The 22,368-nt window shown below is 47.2% G+C and overlaps 1 protein-coding gene across 1 annotated transcript in view; it reads right to left on the bottom strand.

Moving 5' to 3' along the window:
• The window catches only part of TRIM24 (tripartite motif containing 24), a 659,378-nt gene that overhangs the window by 277,614 nt on the left and 359,396 nt on the right, over positions 1–22,368 (bottom strand). The window contains exon 14 of the mRNA XM_069227983.1: positions 19,969–20,300. Coding sequence (XP_069084084.1) covers positions 19,969–20,300 — 332 coding nt within the window. The remainder of the gene's footprint in view (positions 1–19,968; positions 20,301–22,368) is intronic.

Here is a 22,368-nt window from a genome sequence, read left to right as displayed (position 1 = left end):
GGCGTGATGGCTCTCCCTTTTACTGGTTCTTGGAAAACCTGTTGTGCATGTTTAAGCATGCCCGGTAACATTGGCAGGCTTTGGTACAAAGCATGCGTGGATGCCAGAGTGTTGAACAGAAAGTCATCCTCCACTGGTTCTGAATGCATTTGAACATTGTGAAATGTTGCTGCTCTGGCCAGTACCTGCGTGTAGGACGTGCTATCCTCTGGAGGTGAAGGTTTTGAAGGATAACACTCCGGACTGTTGTCCGAAACTGGTGGGTCGTATAGATCCCAGGGGTCCGCATCGTCCTGCGTCATCCCAGTATAAGTGGGTGACTGTGCCATTGGTGTACCCACTGGTGACAGTTGCGGCAAGCGAAGTAGGGACGTTTGTGGTGAGAAATATGGGGGTGATGACTTTTCTCTAACCACTTTGGCCTTTGGTTGCATTTCGGTCTCATGAAAAGCCAGTTTTCTTTTGAACTTGAACAGAGGGATGGTTTGTATTTTCCCTGTCTCTTTTTGGATTTGTAGCCTTGGTTGTGTTTGGTCTAGCTCTTCCAAATCCAGTTCTTGCTCGAATCTGTGCCTTTCCTTGAGCTGTTCAGAGAGCCCCTGCTTTTCCATATAGTAAGTTTTTTTCTGCTCCGAAGCCGTTTTTTTCAGTATCGAAACCCTGATGGATACTGTCGGTGTCGGCTCCAAGAGGCTTTTCCGAGGTTTGCTCGACTCGTTGTCGACTTTTTTCAGTGCCGGTTTCTCGACCCGAGCCGGAAGCCTTCGGCATTATTTTGGCCTTTTTCGGTGCGGATGATGGTATTTAGTCACCGCCTTTTTTGTGGGTCGAGCCATGGCCTTCCGGCAGTGGCGTCCCAGAGGCCTTTTGTTTCTTTATGTGACCTTGGGTCTGGGATGGGGCAGGTGTACTCACTTTTTGCGCCGCCATCCGTGGCCGATCCCCGGAGTCATCAGAGTCCGAACCCTGAATGGAAATTCTCGTTTCTTCCTCCTCAACGTTGAGGTGTTATGTCAGCTTCGACGCCATCTGCAAACATCTTGCGTGTCGATCTCTTAGGGTCTTCTTGGAGCGAAAAGCTTTGCAGGCCTCACAAGTATCCTCTCTGTGTTCGCTCGACAAACACAGGTTACAGACCTGATGCTGGTCTGTATAAGGATACTTGGCGTGACACGTCGGACAGAAACGGAAGGGGGTCTGGTCCATGAGTCTTCGACGACGGGTGTGGTCGGGCCGACTAGGCCTTGGTTAAATGCGGAAGCCCCGAAGGGCCGCCGAAGCGGTCTTGTTGTCGGTGCCGATGTGTTTACACTAAACCGGTCCTGAACGCAAACAATACTGACGGATTTAGATGATTTTCTAAGTTTTCCCGATTCGAATTACGGAGCGAAGAGGAACACGTCCGAACCCGATGGCGGAAAGAAAACAATCTAAGATTGAGTCGACGCTCATGCGCAATGGAGCCTAAAGGGAGGAGTCACTCGGTCCTGTGACTCGAAAAGACTTCTTCGAAGAAAAACAACTTGTAACACTCCGAGCCCAACACTAGATGGCAGGAACAGTGCACACCATGTGTATCTGCAGCTACACATGCCATCGCACATATATATCACTTAAAAAAAAAAAGATACAGGAGGCGTTATGTAGGAAGCTGGCTCATTATACGTGTACACCTATAGCTGAGGCACCCTGTATTGAGTCCAGGCAATCCTTAGTGATAGTGTAGGTGGCTCTAGATAACAAGAGCGCTCATAAGGGTAGCTGTGGAGGGCAGCTAAGACTAATCCAGATGGTGTAAAGCGGTTGCAAATATCACACAGGTTAGTCAGTGGAGTACACACAGGAAACAACCACACAAGTGTTAGAAAAATATGTAATATTTATTATAACACACTCTAGAACTAACTTTGGTACATCACCTAACTGGATATATGGTCATACAAAAACACACTTAGCAACAGGTAAGTAAAGGCATAAAACAACATGGGGGGCGGGGTCGGGGCAATCAAAATACTAAAATGAAATAAATGGGAAAAGCACTCCCAATGCACACTACCACTCAAGGACCCTTAGGAATGGAGAAGTACTAAAACCCCAAAGTTAAGTAGGTGGGATTCCCCAGGTGCCCGTGTGTAGTGTAGAAATCTCAGGTCAGAGGACCCCAGTGAAAGCTGTTGAGACAAGGGAGGTTGGATAGTGTCCTCACCCGTGGATACCCAGAACAGTGGAGTACCTACACCAGGGCGCCCAGCTGAAGTTAATGGGGACCTCAGTTGTCCAGCTGCTGTTGTGACCTCTGGAACATAGGTGTGGAGTTTGGAAGGAGCGGACCTAAGGAGAGAGGGGACAGAGTCCAGACCAACCAGAGGTGCCCAAGCGATGCAGGAGAGCAATGCCCACCCTTCTTGGTGATGCTTCCTGCAGGACTGTGGACGAAGAAGTGCAGTTGTGGAGTTTGGTATGTACCTTATGTGTCTTCTAGTTCCTCCAGCTCCCGTCTACTAATTCCACTTTCTTGGTTGGGGACCAGACCTTCGCATTCCACATTTTTAGTATATGGTTTGGTACCCCAGGCCTTCAGTATTGCCTATATTGCTTTCACTGTTTTCTATTACTTTTTATGCCTATTTCTGATTGCTACTGTACATACAATAAACAGTGTGTTTACTTACCTCCTACTGGAGAATTGTCTACCTAGTAATTTTGTATTTTGTGTCACTAAAATAAAGTACCTTTATTTTTGTAACACTGAGTGGTTCTTTCATGTGTGTAAATGTTGTGTGACTATAAGTGTTATTACATGAGCTTTGCATGTCTCCTAGATAAGCCTTGGCTGCTCATCTACAGGTACCTCTAGAGAGCCTGGTTTCTAGACACTGACTACTCCTCACTAGTAGGGGACACCTGGACCTGGTATAATGTGATAATACCATAGATACTCACAACACACCAGGCCAGCTTCCTAAAATAGGTCAGACCCCTGGAGAGCCACAGAACCACCACCTGTGTTGAATAGTCCATGGGCCAACAAGATCCACAAGACTGTTGTCGTTGTTGAGGTGCCTGCGGATGCATGGGAGTGACTCCTTCACTCCAACAGAGATTTCTTCATGCTGTCTTAAGTGCAGGAAGAGTCTCAGTGACTCTGGAGGATGAACGGCCACAGGGTTGCAGAACGTTTTGCAGAACTTGAAAACAAGGTTGCAGCAGTGGGCCTCCTACTGGTTATAGTCTTGTTTCTGGTTCCAGCAAAGAACAGCAACAGTTCTGGTGTCCAGGTTGCAGACGTGTCTTGCAGAGAAGACCTGTAGACGGTTCCTAATGTCTGGCAGACTAATCTGGGGTCCTACCTTTGGGGGGAGCCCTTAAGTAACCCAGGAAGGGGGTTGGACACTAACTGCAATGACCAACCTATCAGAGAGGGGTCAAGGACATCACCTAGCTGGACTAACCAGTCAGATGCTCCCAGGGACTTCTGCACATCCTATATTCAAGATGGCAGATTTAAGTAGCCACCTGGCAGAGCTCTCTGCACCTCCCTAGGGTAGGAGCTGGACACAGGGGTGGTTACTCCCTTGTCCTTTGTGTGTGGTCCTTTGTGTGGTTTCTCACCTGAGCGGGGACCAGGGGTTTCTGCACTGGTGCAAACCGGTTTATGCAAGGAGGGCACCAAATGTGCCCTTCAAAGCAGTCTGGTAGTGCTCCAAGATACCCCAAACCCAGCCCAGAGACTCCTATTTCTAAAGAAGAGGTGGTCACACCTCTACCTTAAAGGAAACCCTTTGTTCTGCATTCCCCTGCCCGTGTTAAGCTCAGCAGCGGGAGGCCAGAACACTGTCTGGGGTCAGCAGCAGCAGCAGCACAGGCTGGCATGCAGATTTTGAAAGGCTGTACAGGCAGACATGGAGGATCCACAAGGTAACCCCCAGAGAACATGTTTGGGGAAGCCATTATGTAGTTGGACAACTCGTGTTGACCAGTGCCCACTACAAACCTTAAGATGGCTTCCACACACTTACAAAGCCCAGAGAATGGAGTCTGGGGTTTGGAGGAGCACCTCTGCTCATGCCCTCACACTTAGAACCATGCACCCTTCTCTTGGGCTAAAGTACCTACCTTAGGGGTGACTTACAGGATCAGAGTGCAGTGACCATGATATAAAGCATCCCTTATACCTGGAGTGAAATGTGCCTGCTCCATTTCACACAGGCTGCAATGGCAGGCCTGCAGTCACAGTTTGCTTGAGCCCTCATGGCTGGCTTAATACATGCTGCAACCCATGGGGAACCCCAGGTGTACCAGTGCCATGGGTACATATGAACCACATACTAGGGACTTACATGAGTGCAACAGTATTCCAGTTGTGGGTAGTAAATGTTATCATACAATTAAATTTAGTGGAGAGAGCACTGACACTGGTGTCCTGGTTAGCAGAATCCAAACACACTGACAGCAGGCAAAAAGTTGGGGTAATATTGCCAGAAAGGTTCTGCTTTCCTACACGTTATAGTTAGGCTCACATGTTAAGCATACAAAACCACAGAAACTCACCTGTTAGAGTTATGTTAAGTAACTACAACTCGTGCCCTTAGGTAACTATAGTTCGAGCAGCTCCCCGCCCTAGGTCAATTTTGGCCCAGGGAAACCATGCCCCTGGGCCCAGCCTTGTCACCTGGGTGCCCTCCAGGACTTACAGTCACTACCGCTGGGGACCATGGGGGAAGCCTGAAGGCCCCCCGTCATCCCAGCTTGTTCTCAGGCTCCAGCAGAAGCAAGCACTGCTTCACAGAGAGGGTGGAGCTAAACATGCAGCTCCCTCTCTGTGAAAGCAATTGTTTCATGTTTCCCTGTCTGCATGGCTGTAAGGAGTTGCCAGGCACCGCTCTGCACATTTGAAAAAGAAATTAGCCCCGGGGAGTTGGTAGCCCCCGCGTTGTCATTTATAATTGTGCCCTGTAGAGGTGGCGGTCCACAGGCCTGCAGCAGTCCAGGCGGCACCCCACATTCAAATTTTTCACTGCCCCCGGGACCTGGCCCAACCAGGGGCTTCATTTAAAACAAGCAGTTGATCAGATCAGATCACAGCACGGGATTGGGAGGGCTCGTGGAGCCTTCGTGTCTCTATATATACAAATTTGTTTTTTCTTTATCATTTCAAAAACTACTAAACGGATTTATACCAAATATTACAACAGTCACTTTCTGGACCAAGAGCTGCCTTTCTGCCAAATCTGATGTAATTCTGTCCAGTGCTTTGGCCGCTATTCCTGCTTAAAATCCCTATGGAAAAATGCATTGGGAAAAAGTGTTTTTGGATCCCACCCTTTTTCTCAGCCCCTGCTTGACAGATCACCCCCAAAACTTTCCAGACAGTAGCTGACGTGAGCGGCAATTTGTTTTGGAACCTTTCAAACAGATTCATCAACCGGCGCCAGATTTAGCAAGTAAAGAAAATGCTTCTAGACCCTAAATATAACTACTTAGTAGTGACAGTCACTAGGTAATATATATATATTACTGGCGGTCGCCAGTAGCTAGGTACAGCTCAAACTATGTTTCCATAGAATAAGTGTTTTTTTGACTTACTTATATCATTGCACTGTTTGAAGAATCTTCACAAGATTTTCCAAAATAAGCGTGCCATCGATTCTTGTTGTGCATGGAAAATTTCGGGGTGATCTGTCAAGCGGGGGCTGATAAAAAACAGGCGGTTAGGGGGTAAAAAAAAAAAAAAAAATGTTTCCCATGCTAATTCCCACAGGAGTTTTGAGCATGACTACGCCCCGACCGCTGGACGGAATTAAACAGAATTCGGGAGAAAGCTAAGTTTTGGTATGCAGATTACACTTTTGGATATTTGGTGAAATATATTTGTATATCTAGGGCCGCAAACCTGTTGCGTCATTTTCACGATTATCGTGACGAATTCACAAATGTGCGTGGCAACAGGAATGCTGTGTTTGGCTGTCTGCAACCTGACCAGAAATTTGGAGCTGTCATTTTAAGAAACCGGGCACGATCCCAGAGGCTGCAAAATAAAATGAAAAGTGACATAAAAGTTGGAGGTACCCTGACCTCAGGGCTGATATAGGGGTCTTTGAGGGTTGGGTGATTATAGCAGGCCAAACCCCGCTGCGCACGGTTGAAGCACTGTACACGGCAGTGGTTGGATTAACATATACAAATTAAATTTACTTTATGTTACTAAAAACCAGAGCAATTCACTGAAAAAAAAACATTACAGGGGCTTTACAGATAAATTCTGAATTTATTCATACCAAACCTTAGAATTTCTGAAGTTATAGCTATCTAAAGTAATTATAGCTCACACCCCTAAGGTAACTATAAATCATGTTCTCGCCATGCACTGCTAATTACACCCCAGATATTACAGCAATCATAACTGTTATAACGTCAGTAAAATATCAAGGAAGCATTAGCAGTCAAATTAACGGAGTAAAGCTGCATGGTGGGGGAAGATATAAATTACTTAACTGTAACTGTAGTTCTCCAGTATTGGAAACTTTCATACATTCACATGCTTGAATCATTCCCAGTCGTTGAGATGGGAGTCCCCGGTGCAATACAAAAAAACATGCTCAATTGCATACAAAGCTCTAAAAGTACTAGGCCTCTAACTTAGAAACATATCACAGTCATTTTGTAAAAAAGGACCACACTTAAAAGCCAACCAATTAGGTCACAACACCCTCTAGAACCCGCCTGTGAGGAGCTGACTTCCCTCAGATTTTTCACTGCACGTCATGCTAGGGAGTCTCCCTTGAGAGCTGCTCAGTTTATCCCTCAGAAATTCTTTCTGAGGAGATTTGGATTCTTTTTTCTCTTTAGAACTTATTCAAGGTGGGTCAACCTGACTACAATGCAGAGACACCTAAGAAAGGGCGTTTTAGAGCCTATGCTACCTGCATGAAGAGAAGACTTCATTTGGATGACCAGCATAAGGACTGCATATATTGTCTCATCCTAGCCATAAACCTAGAGACTGTAAGGTATGTAGAACCTTTTCTACTAAAACACTAAAGGACAGAGAAGGTCGCCTTTTAATTTGGCTACAAAAACTGAAATCCAGAGACAATCCAGTTTCTTATGAAGACAGTGCCTCTTCTTCTGTTTCTGTGGTGAAAACACCTGTGAAGAGACAAGCTGAAGCTTCTTCAGAAGAAAAACCCATAAAAGCCTTCAGAAAATCTGCTGGTGTCCTCTAAGATTTGTAGCCCTTCAAGGATGAGATCTAAGGCCTCAGATTTAAAATATAAAAAGAAGCCTCTCTGAGCCATTAACACCACCATTCAAGGTAAAACATACCTTCAAGGAGACAATTTCTGCGCCGTTGACGGGATCATCGTCGACGGTAGCACCGACAGCTCATGCCTTAATAACAACATCCACCGTCGCCACACTGTCTGTGTCAATGGCAGCAACCGGCTCTACGTCGACAGTCTGCTCATCCTCGTCGACAGCATTCCCTATTTCTTCGCCGTTGCAACTCTCTTCTACAATAAGACTTACATCGTAGGCGCTGATACCATTGACGCTTCCATCAACGGAACATCTATCGGCAATGACCCTGCCGCCGACGGCCTCATCGACGGTGATTCTGCCGCTGACGGCTTCGATGGAGCAACTATCACCGATGGCTTCGTCAACGACAATCCAACTGTCGACGACACTCCAACCATCAACGACGTGTCAACCGTCGACGACCGTCAATCCATCAACGCTCTCGTCAACGATGCCCCTGTTGACGCCACCACTGTCAGTGGCATCTCATCTCTCGTGGACGATGAAGGTCACAGCAAAAGTGCGGAGACCCTGTTTCTTGCCTCTGTCCTCATCGACGGGCCAGGCTGCACCCAGGAGGGTGAAGAAGTATCATTTGACACCCTCAGTAACGTCCCCTAGCAAGGTTTCCAGCGTTTTACCTTCTCACCTATTAGATGACGATGACTCGGATGAATAGGGTATTTTTGGACTGGCCAGCAGCCCTTTCCAATTACGAGTTAAATTCCAGGAGTATTCAGAAGACGAGGGTTCATACTATGACCAAAATTACTATGAGCAGCAACAGTCGGGGCTGGTAGGTCTTCCTCCCCGGGCTTGTTTCAGACTTGCAAGCAATGTTGGCAGACTATAAGGAACGTTTTCCATCAAAGCCTTCATCAGTACAACAACCAATACTATGGGGCTTTGCCAACAACTCCCCAGTTTCAATAAACACATCATACATCTCCGCCAAGGCCACAGCATTCTACACTTTCTACACCAATGCAGCAAGTCTCCTCTGATGAGGATGTGGAGGAAGGAGAAATACAGACTGGGAATGACGAGTTGGACGATTATATCATACCAGCGCCTGCATCTCCTACGGCACCTGTGGCAGAGTCCCCACCTGAAGACATAGGTGGCTTTCATAACCTATTTGAGCGTGCAGCCACACGGTTTGATATTCCGATGCCAGCAACTCAGCAGGATTGTTTCCTTTATGATTTAAGCAGCCCCACAGAAAGACGGTCAGGGCTATACCAATAATAGATCATGTTTGGAGTCAGGGCTTGAAGATAATGCAGAATCCGGCAACTGTCAAAAAGGAGAAAAAATATAAGCCTACTGATGATGCGCCTGCTTGTCTCTCAGGCCACCGGAAGCTGGACTCCGTATTTCACAAGCCGCCCAACGTCACTCCAGAAACCCCTCTACACCGTTGACAACACCGCCAAATAAAGAGGGAAGACGCTTAGATAACATAGGCAAGAGTTTCTCCTCAATGTGTGCTATTGTGGTAAGGTCGGCCACTTCCTTTGCTCTACTTGGTAGATATGATCGGCAGCTCTGGTCAGACCTGTCCCAACCCATAGAGGAGCTTTCGGAGGGTGCCAAAATAGAAGCAAAAAAGGTGCTCATGGAGGGCCAACGATCTTCAGCAGAGATCATTGATTGTGTGCTTGATATAGCAGCAATGGGCTTCCGACTACTTGCTGGGTCAGCTGTCTTGCAGCGTCAGGGCTGGCTCAAAGCCACTAACTTTCGCCCCGAGGTGCAGACATAGATTCCGGATCTTCCATATGACGAGGAGGCGCTTTTTGGAAAGCACATTGACGATGCTCTTCAGACTATTAAATCGGATAGGGAGACGGCAAGATCTTTACGCACCCTGCAATACAGAAAAGTGCCCTTTCGAGGAGCCAGGGGCAGAGGTCAGCCTTCCTTTTGCGAAGGATACCAGCATTAGAAGTATCCATCCTAGTCCTCCACATTCCAGGCTTCTAGGCCACAATACCAGCCGAGGCAACCAGCTCCTGCGGCTTACACCAGGCCCTACCACAAGAACAAGTCGAGTGGCAATCTAAGAAGCCTGCATACAGGCAATGACTGCCTACCCCCAGTTCCTCTTCACTCTTCTCCCACAATTTTCCACGGAACCTCAAAGAACCATATCCAACGCTGGTGACAAATAACGAAGCACAAGTGGGTGCTGTAAGGAAATGCCTCCTTGGCATGGTTACCTCCTAACCTTTTGCCTTTGCTGATGCTAAGTTATGATTTGAAAATGTGCTGGGACCCTGCTGACCAGGCCCCAGCACCAGTGTTCTTTCCCTAAACTGTACCTTTGTCTCCACAATTGGCACAACCCTGGCACTCAGGTAAGTCCCTTGTAACTGGTACCCCTGGTACCAAGGGCCCTGATGCCAGGGAAGGTCTCTAAGGGCTGCAGCATGTCTTAAGCCACCCTGGGGACCCCTCACTTAGCACATGCACACTGCCTCACAGCTTGTGTGTGCTGGTGGGGAGAAAATGACTAAGTCGACATGGCACCCCCCTCAGAGTGCCATGCCAACCTCACACTGCCTGTGGCATAGGTAAGTCACCCCTCTAGTAGGCCTTACAGCCCTAAGGCAGTGTGCACTATACCACAGGTGAGGGCATATGTGCGTGAGCACTATGCCCCTACAGTGTCTAAGCAAAACCTTAGACATTGTAAGTGCAGGGTAGCCATAAGAGTATATGATCTGGGAGTTTGTCAAACACGAACTCCACAGTTCCATAATGGCTATACTGAAAACTGGGAAGTTTGGTATCAAGCTTCTCAGCACAATAAATGCACACTGATGCCAGTGTGCAATTTATTGTAACATACACCCAGAGGGCATCTTAGAGATGCCCCCTGAATACCTACCCGACTTCTAGTGTAGGCTGACCAGTTTCTGCCAGCCTGCCACACACCAGACATGTTGCTGGCCACATGGGGAGAGTGCCTTTGTCACTCTGTGGCCAGGAACAAAGGCTGCACTGGGTGGAGGTGCTTCACACCTCCCCCTGCAGGAACTATAACACCTGGCGGTGAGCCTCAAAGGATCACCCCTTTTGTTACAGCGCCAAAGGCATTCCAGCTAGTGGAGATGCCAGCCCCTCCGGCCACTGCCCCCACTTTTGGCGGCAAGGCTGGAGGAGATAATGAGAAAAACAAGGAGGAGTCACCCACCAGTCAGGACAGCCCCTAAGGTGTCCTGAGCTGAGGTGACCCCTGCCTGGAGAAATCCTCCATCTTGAGTTTGGAGGATTCCCCCAATAGGATTAGGGATGTGCCCCCCTCCCCACAGGGAGGAGGTACAAAGAGGGTGTAGCCACCCTCAAGGACAGTAGCCATTGGCTACTGCCCTCCCAGACCTAACCACCACCTACTTTTGCCACTATCTTACCCTTATCTGATTCCTGCAACCTGAAGAAACAAGGACTGCTGACTTACAAGCCTGCAGAGAAGGAGGAAGACGACAACTGCTTTGGCCCCAGCCCTACCGGCCTGTCTCCAACTTCAAAAACCTGCTCCAGCGACGCATCAGACAGGGACCAGCGACCTCTGAAGCCTCAGAGGACTGCCCTGGACTAAAGGACCAAGAAACTCCAGTGAACAGTGGTCCTGTTCAACACCAGCTACTTCTTTGCAACCAAGAAGCAACTTTCAAAGACTGCACGTTTCCTGCCGGAAGCGTGAGACTTCACATTCTGTACCCGACGCCCCCGGCTCGAGATCCAGAGAACAAACACCTCAGGGAGAACTCCCCGGCGACTGCAAGCCCGTGAGTAAGCAGAGACGACCCCCCTGAGCCCCTACAGCGACATCTGCAGAGAGAATCCAGAGACTCCCCCTGACTGCGACTGCCTGCAACAAGGGACCAGACGCCTGGAACCCGCACCTGCAGACCCCAGGACCTGAAGGAACCAAACTTCAACGCAGGAGGGACCCCCAGGCGACCCTCTGCCTAGCCCAGGTGGTGGCTGTCCCAAGAAGCCCCCCCCTGTGCTTGCCTGCACCGCTAGAGTGACCCCGGGGTCCCTCCATTGTTTCCTACCTGAAACCCGACGCCTACTTTGCACACTGCACCCGGCCGCCCCTGTGCCTCTGCGGGTGTGTTCTGTGTGCCTACTCGTGTCCCCCCCCCCCCCCCCCCCCAGTGCACTACAAACCCCCCCCTGGCCTGCCCCCGAGGACGCAGACTGGCAGACTGGAACCGGAGCTCCCCTGTTCTCCATGTGTGTTTTGGGCACCTCTTTGACCTCTGCACCTGACCGGCCCTGAGCTGCTGGTGTGATAACTTTGGGGTTGCCTTAAACCCCCAACGGTGGGTTGCCTATGCCCCAGAACTGAGACTTGTAAGTGTTTTACTTACTTACCATCTAATCTAACCTTTTACTTTCCTCCCCCAGGAACTGTTGATTTTTGCACTGTGTCCACTTTGAAAATAGCTTATTGCCATTTTTACAAAGACTGTATATGATATTGCTTTTATTCAAAGTTCCTAAAGTATCTAAGTGAAGTACCTTGCATTTAAAGTGTTTACTGCAAATCTTGAACCTGCGGTTCTTAAAATAAACTAAGAAAATATATTTTTCAATATAAAAACCTATTGGCCTGGAGTAAGTCTTTGAGTGTGGGTTCCTCATTTATTGCCTGTGTGTGTACAACAAATACTTAACACTACCCTCTGATAAGCCTACTGCTCGACCACACTACCACAAAATAAAGCATTAGAATTTTCTACTTTTGCCACTATCTTACCTCTAAGGGGAACCCTTAGACTCTGTGCACGCTATTTTTTACTTTGAAATAGTATATACAGAGCAAACTTCCTAAAGGTGCTGTATGGAATCCGATTCGGGCACCTGCTGGAATTCATTCAGATTCTTCCATCAATGCCTCCATCCCAGACCTGAGAAAAACATCTTTGTCTGATCCGCTTGGAGGTAACGACCATGCTTAAGAAAGGGGCCATAGATGCCATTCCATATTCCCAGAGAGGGAAGGGTTTCTACTCCTGCTTCTTCCTCATTCGAAAGAAATCTCTCTTATGGAGGCCAATCCTGGACTTGCGGGAGCTGAAAAAGTACCTCAAGAAACAAACATTTTGGATAGTCACCCTGCAAGACGTCCTCCAGCTTCTAAACAGAGTAGACTTCAATGCGTCTCTAGACCTTCAGGACACGTACTTTCATATTCCCATTCACCCACTACATAGGAAGTACCCGAGATTTGTGGTCAACGGCAAACACTTTCAGTTCAAGGTCCTCCCCTTTGGCCTACTTTCAGCACCGCAAATCTTCACCAAATGTCTGGCCCCAGTGGCAGCCTACCTAAGGAGGAAGAAGCACCAGGGTTTTCCTTATCTCGACAACTGGCTAGTGAAAGCTCCAGATGTCCAGTCAGCACGAAAGTCAGTCAGGTCAACTCTGCGCCTTTTCAGGAATTTAGGCCTTACTCTAAACAAGGAAAAATCATTCTTTTAGCCCTCCACTCGGTTGGCATTCTAAGGGGCTATATTAGACACACAACAAGCCAAAGCCTATCCAACGCTGGACAGACAAGCCAAGTTAATCTCCCTAGCAAAGCGATTCCAAAGAAAAAGGTGTCTTTCAGTTCTGCAGTACAAGTCCTGACTAGGCATGATGTCATGCTTAAGCCTCATTCCCTACTGTTGGCTGTGCATGCGGCCAATTCAAGAGTAGCTGGAGACACAATGGGCGCAGGCGCAAGGATCATTCGAGGACACGGTCCTCATCACACCACACATGGTCCACTCTCTTGATTGGTGGGCAATTCCTGAGAACATTTCAAAAGGTCTCAGCTCTTCTTGCCTCAGATTCCTCCAATGCTTGTAAAAACGGACATATAACTTACCAGATGGGGTGCATGCCTGCAAGACCTTCGGGATTTCAAACAGGAATAACACCTGTAGGATAGCACCATTTTTACAAGGGTAGCCGCCACATGTGGCTTTGCCGGTTAGTGCACTGGGTCTCTGCTAACCAGGCACCCAGTGCCAGATCTCGTTTCCCAAAACTGCACAGTTGTTTTGCACAATTGGTAAACTCTTTAGCTACCAATGTAACTCTCTAGTAAATGGTACCCCTGGTACATAGGGTACTAAGGAAGGTACCTGAGGGCTGCAGCACCAGGTGTGCCACCCTCAGGGATCCCTCACCAAACATACGCAGTACTGTCATTGTGTGTGTGTTAGTACAGGTTAAATTGAAAACACTAACTGTTACACACCCCTGTGTGCCTGGTCCCCCAACACTCATATGTGCCAGGTGTAAGTCACCCCAAAGGGAGACTGCATCCAGGCACATGTGAGGGCATATATGCATGAGCAAATATGCCCGTACTAGATCGCTATCGATTCTTGGACATTGTAAGTTCCCACGGAAGCCTTTTTAAATGCATGTGCTGTCACTGGTCATAACGAGTTCCCCCGCTACATGATGGCTCCTCTGAATCATGGGACGTTTGGTATTAAGCATCTCAGAATCATAAACCCTCACTGACCCCAGTGATGGATTTATTAATGAATGCACACAAAGAGCACACCTTTGAGGTCCCTCTGAGAACCTACCAGCTACTAATGTGCTGAATGACTGGTCCTGAGCAGTTCAGCATCCACAGACGCATTTCTGGCCCCCCAAGGTGGGAGCCAGCACTCTAGAGGGCCAGAGACAAAAGCCTGCACTGGACGAAAGTGTTACCACCTCACCCAGGCAGGATGGACATTCCAGGGCAGGAAGCTTCAAAGGCCTTGCCACACCTTTGTAATGCGACCCAGGTCTCTCCAAAAGGCGGACATGACCAATCCCACCGTCCTGACCCCACTTTTGGCAGCAGCACAAGTGGGAAAATTAGGGAGATTAGGAGGTGTGCCCACTTCATGCCAGTCCCACCTCTATGGTGGACGAGCTGAAGAGGACACCACTTCTCCAATTCCCTAAACCCTAGAACTCAGCTCCTTCCGACATATGAAGATAATGACAAAGATGAGCTGCACTCGCAGTAGAGGAAAAGAAGCAGCTGACCATGCCGGACTGCCTGCTGACTTCAAAGGAGTCTGCACAAGAAGCCAACTCGTCTAGCCTTCAACAAAGACTCAAATCTCCTGTGAGCAGCAGACCTGCTCTGCAACAAGAAACTCCAAGGAAAAGTCACTGCAGCTGCTGGAACCCCAAAGACCCGACACCTGAAGTGACCACTGCACCAGACGTCCAGGACCCAGGGTGAAGCCAACCAACAGTGCCAAGGTGGGTCCCCAGCTGCCCAGAGACTGAGTTCAGTGTGGTCTCACCCATTTGGGACTCACTTGAGACGCCTGCAGCCTCTGCACGCAGGCCCCCTCTCCCACAGCCTTGTGGTGAGAGAAAGCCAGACTCCTCCAGCAACCACGGCACCCATCACCCCTACCCCATCTGAGGTGGGTCACTGATTGTAATGACGTCCCCTTGCGCCAAAGAGCTTGAGTCCACCCTGGGCCCACCCAAGCCAGACTTCACGACAATGCCTGCAGCCTCAACACGCCAGACCCGCCGAACGCGAGTGCTCGCGAATGAGGAAAACCAGACACCTAAAGACACCCTTGCATCTGTTGCCGCTGGGCAGAGGAGAAAAGGACTAAAGGTGCACCCACGTCCCAGAGAATTCAAAGTCACTACCTACCTGCTTATTGTCGCTGACTGGCTTCCTAGCCAGAGATTGCAGCCTTTTTGCCACGAGGTCCTACTCCACTAAAGAACCACTGGGACCCAACGCCTTTCCGCATCCCCACCACCTGGCAGCTCCAGTCCTGCCTGTGTAACCTGTTGGTGTGGTTCTGATTAATACCCTGTGTAAGGAAATGCTTTCTTTGGCATGGTTACCCCCTAACGTTTTGCCTTTTTGTTGACGCCAGTTGTAGGAAAATGGCTCCCAGTATTGATGCTGACTTGACTGAGAAGTGTGCTGGGACCCTGTTAACCATGCCCCAGCACCAGTGTTCTTTCACAAAAAATGCATCATTGTTTCCACAATTGGCACACAGATAAGTGCCTTGTAAAAGGTACCAGTGGTACCAAAGGCCCTGTGACCAGGGAAGGTCCCCAAGGGCTGCAGCATGTGTTGTGCCACCCTAAGAGACCCCTCACCTAACACATGCGCACTGCCATTGCAGGTTGTGTGTGTTGGTGAGGAGAAAAAGACTAAGTCGACATGGCATCCCCCTCAGGATGCCATGCACACAAAATACTGCCTGTGGCATAGGTAAGTCACCCCTCTAGCAGGCCTTACAGCCCTAAAGCAAGGTGCACTATACCACAGGTGAGAGCATAGTTGCAAGAGCAATATGCCCCTACAGGGTCTAAGTCCATTCTTCGACATTGTAAGTACAGGGTGGCCATATTAAGTATATGGTCTGGGAGTTTGTCAAAACGAACTCCACAGCTCCATAATGGCTACACTGAATACTGGGAAGTTTGGTAACAAGCTTATCAGGATAATAAACCCACACTGATGTCAGTGCTGGATTTATTTAAAAATGCACACAGAGGGCACACATTAGAGATGTCCCCTGTTTTTACCCAATCTTTCAGTGCAGGACTGACTGGTCTGTGCCAGCCTGCAACAGACAAGTTTCTGACCCCATAGGGTGAGAGCCTTTGTGCTCTCTGAGGTCAGAAACTAAGCATGCACTGGGTGGAGGTGCTTCACACCTCCCCCTGTAGGAACTGTAACACCTAGCAGTGAGCCTCAAAGGCTCAGGCTTTGTGTTACAATGCCCCAGGGCACTCCAGCTAGTGGAGATGCCCGCCCCCGGACACAGCCTCTCACTTTTGGCAGCAAGTTCAGAGGGGATATTGAGAAAAACAAGGAGGAGTCATCTACCAGTCAGGGCTGCCCCTAAGGTGCCCTGAGCTGAGGTGACCCCTGCCTTTATAAATCCTCCATTTTGAGTTTGGAGGATTCCCCCAGTAGGAATAGGCATGAACCCCCCCTCCCCTCTGGGAGGAGGCACAAAGAGGGTGTAGCAACTCTCAAGGACAGTAGCCATTTTCTACTGCCCCCCAGACCTAAACACACCCCTAAATTCAGTATTTAGGGGCGACCCTGAACCAAGGAAATCAGATTCCTGCAACCTACAACAAGGAGGACTGCTGACCTGAAAGCCCCGCACAGATGACAGAGGCACTAACTGACTTGGCCCCAGCCCTATTGGAGTCTCCAGACTCCAAGAACCTGCACAGCGACGCATCCGACAGGGACCAGTGACCTCTGAAGACTCAGAGGACTGCCCTGAACCCGAAGGACCAAGAAATTCCTGAGAACAGTGGCACTATTCAAGGACTGCAACAACTTTGCAACTTTAAAGCAACTTCCAAAGAACTCTCTCTTCCTGCCAGAAACGTGAGACTTCACACTCTGCACCCGACACCCCGGCTCGAGTGCAAGAGAACAGACACCGCAGAGAGGACTCCCAGGCAGCGACGTCGACATGGGTACCCCTGAGTCAACCCACATGCACCCCCACAGCGATGCCTGCAGAGAGGATCCAAAGTAACCAACAGTTCTCCGAACACCTGGAAGAACACAATCTACTGGACAACTCCCAAACTGATTCTTGTGTGAACCACAACAACAAGACCGCCCTGATCGCTGCAACAGATGACATAGAGCCCTCCTCGACCACTGAGAAAAAGTAGACCTAATACTCCTCGACCTCTCAGCGGTGTTCAACACTGTCTCCCATCACACATGGGAGATGCGCTTTCTCTTCCGTCTCGCCTCTTTGAGTCGTGAGGAGGTCATAAAGCTCCTAAACATCGATCTATCTCTGTGCTGTAACGTACTTGTCGGCTGCCATAAACTTTGATGCCTCGACATCAGTATCGATCTCATAGTCGATCTCCTATGGGGTCTTGACGGTGACCTGGTTAACAGTGAGTGGTGCAGTGACATTGAAATCCTCGTTGATAGAGGTTGTATTGCTCTCGACGTCAATGCCCCCGTCTTGATGGCAAACGTCACTTCCTCAATGGCGAACACGTAGGGGCCATACCTCGATGTCGATCGGGACCTTCGCCGTTCTTTCTCTGGGACGCTCACCAGATACAGATGAAAAAGCCCTGGTAGAGGTGTGAGCCTCTCCTCGCTCTGGGGTCTCTCTTACAGACTGTGTCTGTGCATTCTCCTTTCCTCGGTTCCATGGAGGCAAATCTTCTCTCTGTCTCTGAGGGTGCATCCGGAGAAGGTCTTGCAATGTTGACACGATGCAGAAATGTGTGTGTCTGGTAGACAGAGGATGCACACCTCATCAGGGTCTGTCTTGGTCCTTACACAGGATGGACACTTATCAAAAAGAGAAGGCATTTTTAGAGAAAAACCTTTAAGTTCTGTCAGTAAAAAACAGAAAATACTTGGTAAAGTCAAAAACGTCAAATAAACCAGTTGTCACAGTTTCTGAAGTGAACTTTGAAGAAAAAAAGGCAAATTTTGGCCGCGGTTAATGCCTCAGGGTCCTGCCAGCAGGAGATGGAAAAAAGAACTGAAGCTACTGTCATCTGCTCAGCATGATGGGATACTGGTGGTCTCTGGCTTCTTAAAGACACAGTCTATTTTTACTCATATTATGGAAGCCTATGGGGCTACATTGACCTGGATTGCTTCATCTTTCTAATACCCCAAAAAAGGGTTTGTGAAAGACATTTATGCATTTTTTTTTTTTTTACTAAAACACCATCTAATTATATATACATGTAATCTCCTGGCCCATTGTTTTGAATTAAAGATGAAGAATTGGGTCACAGTAGCCTGCTCCTATAAGCTGCATAATGACTTTCTTTTTTGAGTGACTCTGCAGACCTTTCCAAAGAAAGGCGAACATCTCCACATAAGAGGATATTTTGTGAAGAAGTGCTCCGAGGTCCCCGCACGTGGGTGAGACAATTCAATGCTAATGATTATAAATGGAAATCCCCTACAAGTAATCATTTTTGGAAATAACATCTCCCCCGGGGATGACACCTGGTGGCACACAGTGTTTGGGTAAGTTCCTACCCAAACAGACTATGCCCGCAACCCTGGCGTCATCATTGACAGCCAATTCACATTCAAGCGACAGATAAACACAGTTGTCTCTGCCTGCTTCCTCATTCTCCGCATGCTACGTGCGATTTTCTGTTGGACCCCCCTGATGCAAGAAGAATGCTAACCCAATTCCTCATCACCAGCAGACTGGACGACGGTAATGCTCTCTACAATGGAGCCACCACCCAACTCCTCAGCCGCTTTCAAGCCATACAAAACTCTACAGAAAAACTCATCCTAGGCCTCCCCTAACAGTTCAGCATCACCCCTCACCTCCACTGGCTATCTGTGCACAACAGATGTGAGTTCAAGGTTCTGACCATCAAGTGCCAAGCCCTCCACAACATCGGATATATAAATATTTTAAAAAAAAAATCAACCATTGGCTCTCCTTCCCCCAACCCACCAGGGAACTCCGATCAGCTTCCCTCACCCTCGCACATGTCCCAAGTATACGCCAAAGCTGCTGCAGGGACCGTTCCTTCTCCTACCTCACCGCAAAGGTTTGGAACGGCCTCCCCCTCCACCTGCGAACAGCACATACCTTGCCAGACTTCAGAAAAAAAACTCAAGACCTGCCTCTTTGATGAGAGGCTGCCAGCACTCAGCATCAGCCCTCAGTGCCTGGATACCCCTCCGAGGATACAAGCCACGCTTTACAAATACCAAATGATTAGGTTGATACATTTTGAATGAGATGTTTACTTTAAAAAGTGTAGCCCTGCAGGATCCCCAGCTCTCACACATTAAAACAAGCACATCAAATGGAAACCTCGGTGTGCTGGTCAAGAAAGGTTACGACTCAATGTGTTTTAGCAAAGGCCTATTTTTCTCCAGAATGGCAAAAACTCTACTCAATGAAATGGAAATAGTAGTATCCCATTATTTCAATGTCACATCTATTTGAAGGGTGGTCTCCCAATACGCTTTGCTTTGCTATTTGCAGCCTGAGGCCTCCTTTTAGGCAAACTGCATGTTAGCCCATTTCAAATTTGATTTAGGTTTTACTTTAGGGAAAAACAATTTATAGAGCAATTCTAGCGCATTCCTGTTACATGCAACTCATTCACCCGAGCACTTAGCCGCCACCCCAAGATGGTGGAATGGTGAGAGGAAGTAGAAACAGCCAGCAGGAAAGGTATACTTGCAGCTGGCAAACAATAAAAAAAATGTTTCTTTACTCTTGACAGAGGTAATACTGGACAGCCTTTTTCACACAATGCACATAGATGGATCTTTCCAATGGAAGAATAAAAACAGGGAAAAAGTTAGCATGCGATACAACTAGACAAATTAAATTCCAATGTTTACAGGGAAAGAAGAGGGAGTTCTTCAAAACCTTATTGGCTGAAATAACAATCTATGGATGCTACCTTCCAACAAGCTGTTAGATCTGACAAGGAGTGAATGTTTTAAGACACTTCAAATTATCATTGAGCACTGAAACAGTGAAGGTGGTATGAGACATTCTATCTACAGGTAATGTGACACCAAGTGAACCTTATTTAATATAATAGAATTCTTCATTGTCGGTTAACCCATGTGACATATATTGCGGCAAGAAGTGAATTTACCTTGGAAAGTTCATCAGAGTAGGAACATGGCATGATAGGTGGAAAACTTTGGGGCACTTGTCACAACAAAGAAGTTCCCCTCCATTCTGGCAAACAGCACACCAATCCTCATTGGGATCATCTTCTTTGCCGCCACTGCTACCCTCTGCAGTGTGACGGGGTGTCATTGGAGTCATGGACATCCATGCTGGCTTTCCACTAAATGAGTTTCCTTGATGAGTAGGTCTGTCACCAGTGCTGTCTGGGGCATCCCTTCTTGGAGTTGCTTCTGTTCTGGAATTATTATTGCTGTCCAAGAGCATTGATGTAAGAATGCTTCTTGAGTAGCCTGACTAGAAGACAATAAACAAGAGATTTAGAGAAATTAGGAATTGTAAGCATCTCATAAAAATACTGGGCCACTTATAATTACATTCAATTGTCAATAGTTCAGATACAAACAACCAATGGTTTGATACATTCATAATTGCCTATGTGACGGGGCACATACTTCATGCAAAGTGCCAAAGGCTAGCAAAGCTATTTGTGTTGAGGTAGTAAACTCGTGAATACAGTATTTAGCCAAGTTGAATTTCCTTTTTTCCCCCCTTTTCTTTGTACATTTTTATTTTGAAATACATCCTTCTTACATCAAACCAGACTTTAAAAAATGATGTTTCCCACCTATAATGCTAGTTTTTCAGAAGAATCTGCATTGAAATCATAAGCACTGTCAGTCTCACCCACATATGGGATTCCAGCACACTTCTCCCAAAGTATACATTTCTGTGTTATCTTACTTTGATAAGGCCAGGACTTTTGATCTGACAAAAATAATTTAGAAGTCTATAATGTAGGCTTAATTTGATTTAAAAATACATTGAAAAACAGAAATGTTACTTGAACAGTAGATGAAATCTAAAAAAAAGAACCTCATTTGCAAATAATAAGGTCAATGTAACCACACAGGATGCAGCAATATCAAACATAAAAGCGATTCTGTGATTTTAAGGGCTCCAAGCCCTGCAGTATTTAATTATGCCCTGCAGTTGACAGCTGCCTTAGTTATACTATATTTTTTAAGAACGCAGTTAAAGGGACATGATTACATATAGAATATGAATAGACTTCTACACTTTCACTGGGGAGGAAGGTGGGTAAGCGTATGATTTTAATAGAAGTTTCCCAGATGAAAACTAGAATTACAGGTAAGAAACAATTTGATCTCCTTTAGGGGATCATCAACGATAATCAAGAGCACAAACTACAACAACAAGCCCAACCCATCAAATTGCAGTAAAAAAAGGATAAAACAGGTAACTTAGAAAGCCTACACAAATATATGTCAAAGACATACTACTTGTGCATCAGCTTTAGAATATGAATAAAGATAATAGTATCTTGCAAATGTGTGAGTAGCTTTCCAGGCAGATACTTTGCAGATCTTGGATTTGGGGATACTTCTCACTAATACAACAGTAGTCACTTTACCTGGGTGAAAGGCATTTTGGATTACAAGACAGCTTTATTTGCTTTTTGGCAGCACATTAGAATGCAAGAAACTATCCATCTAGATAGAGATTGCTTAGATGTGGTCACATCTGTATGAATTGGACGATAATTAAAAAAAACTGTTTGGATTTTCTGATATCCTTAGTTTTGTCTACATAAAATTTCAGGCCTCTTCAAGTTCAGAGTATATGCAGGGATCTCTCTAATGGAGAAGAGGGATTTGGAAAAAAGTTGGTAAGTTAATGGTTTGGTTTACAAAAAATCCAAAACTACTTTAGGGAGGAATTTAGGAGAAGCCCTCATTATAACCATCTTACTATGGAACACTGTAAAATGTTCTAAGAAACATACAGAACAAGTTACTTACTTTCAGTAACGCCTTCTCTGGTAAAGATTATCTAGAAACAGATACCTTACCTTAGAAGTATCCCCAGGTGTCATACTAGATCTGGAAATTTTTCGTGATTAGTATCCCTGTGCACTAGTAGGAGGCACCATTCGACTCCCCATGGAGTCGGCACTAAAAGTGACGTGCACAATGCCTATATAGGCGCTACACCCCAGTGTGCTGAAGTCAGTTTCCTGTTTGCAACATTTCACGCAAGAAGCGCAGAGCCATGAAGAACACTCAATACTGGTGTGGAAAACTAGGGTCCTGAAAGAGGCACAGCCTTGACTCTAGAAATCTATTCGCAGAGCGGGGAGGATGGGTGGGCTGGTAAAACAATCTGCAGCTAGATAGTCTCTACCAGATAAGGCGCTACAGAAGGTAAGTAATTTGTTCAGAGAAAATTCTACGTAAAAATTCCTTACTTTAGAATAGATATCCAATCAAATACTTTTCCGGACGTAGGTCTGCAAAACTAATTCACATAAAAATCATGCAGGACCGAACGGGCAAAATGCCCA

Source organism: Pleurodeles waltl, chromosome 4_1, assembly GCF_031143425.1.
Source record: "Pleurodeles waltl isolate 20211129_DDA chromosome 4_1, aPleWal1.hap1.20221129, whole genome shotgun sequence".
NCBI lineage: Eukaryota > Metazoa > Chordata > Amphibia > Caudata > Salamandridae > Pleurodeles > Pleurodeles waltl.
Note: the sequence above shows the minus strand (reverse complement) of the source record. Positions and strands in the feature narration are given on the sequence as shown.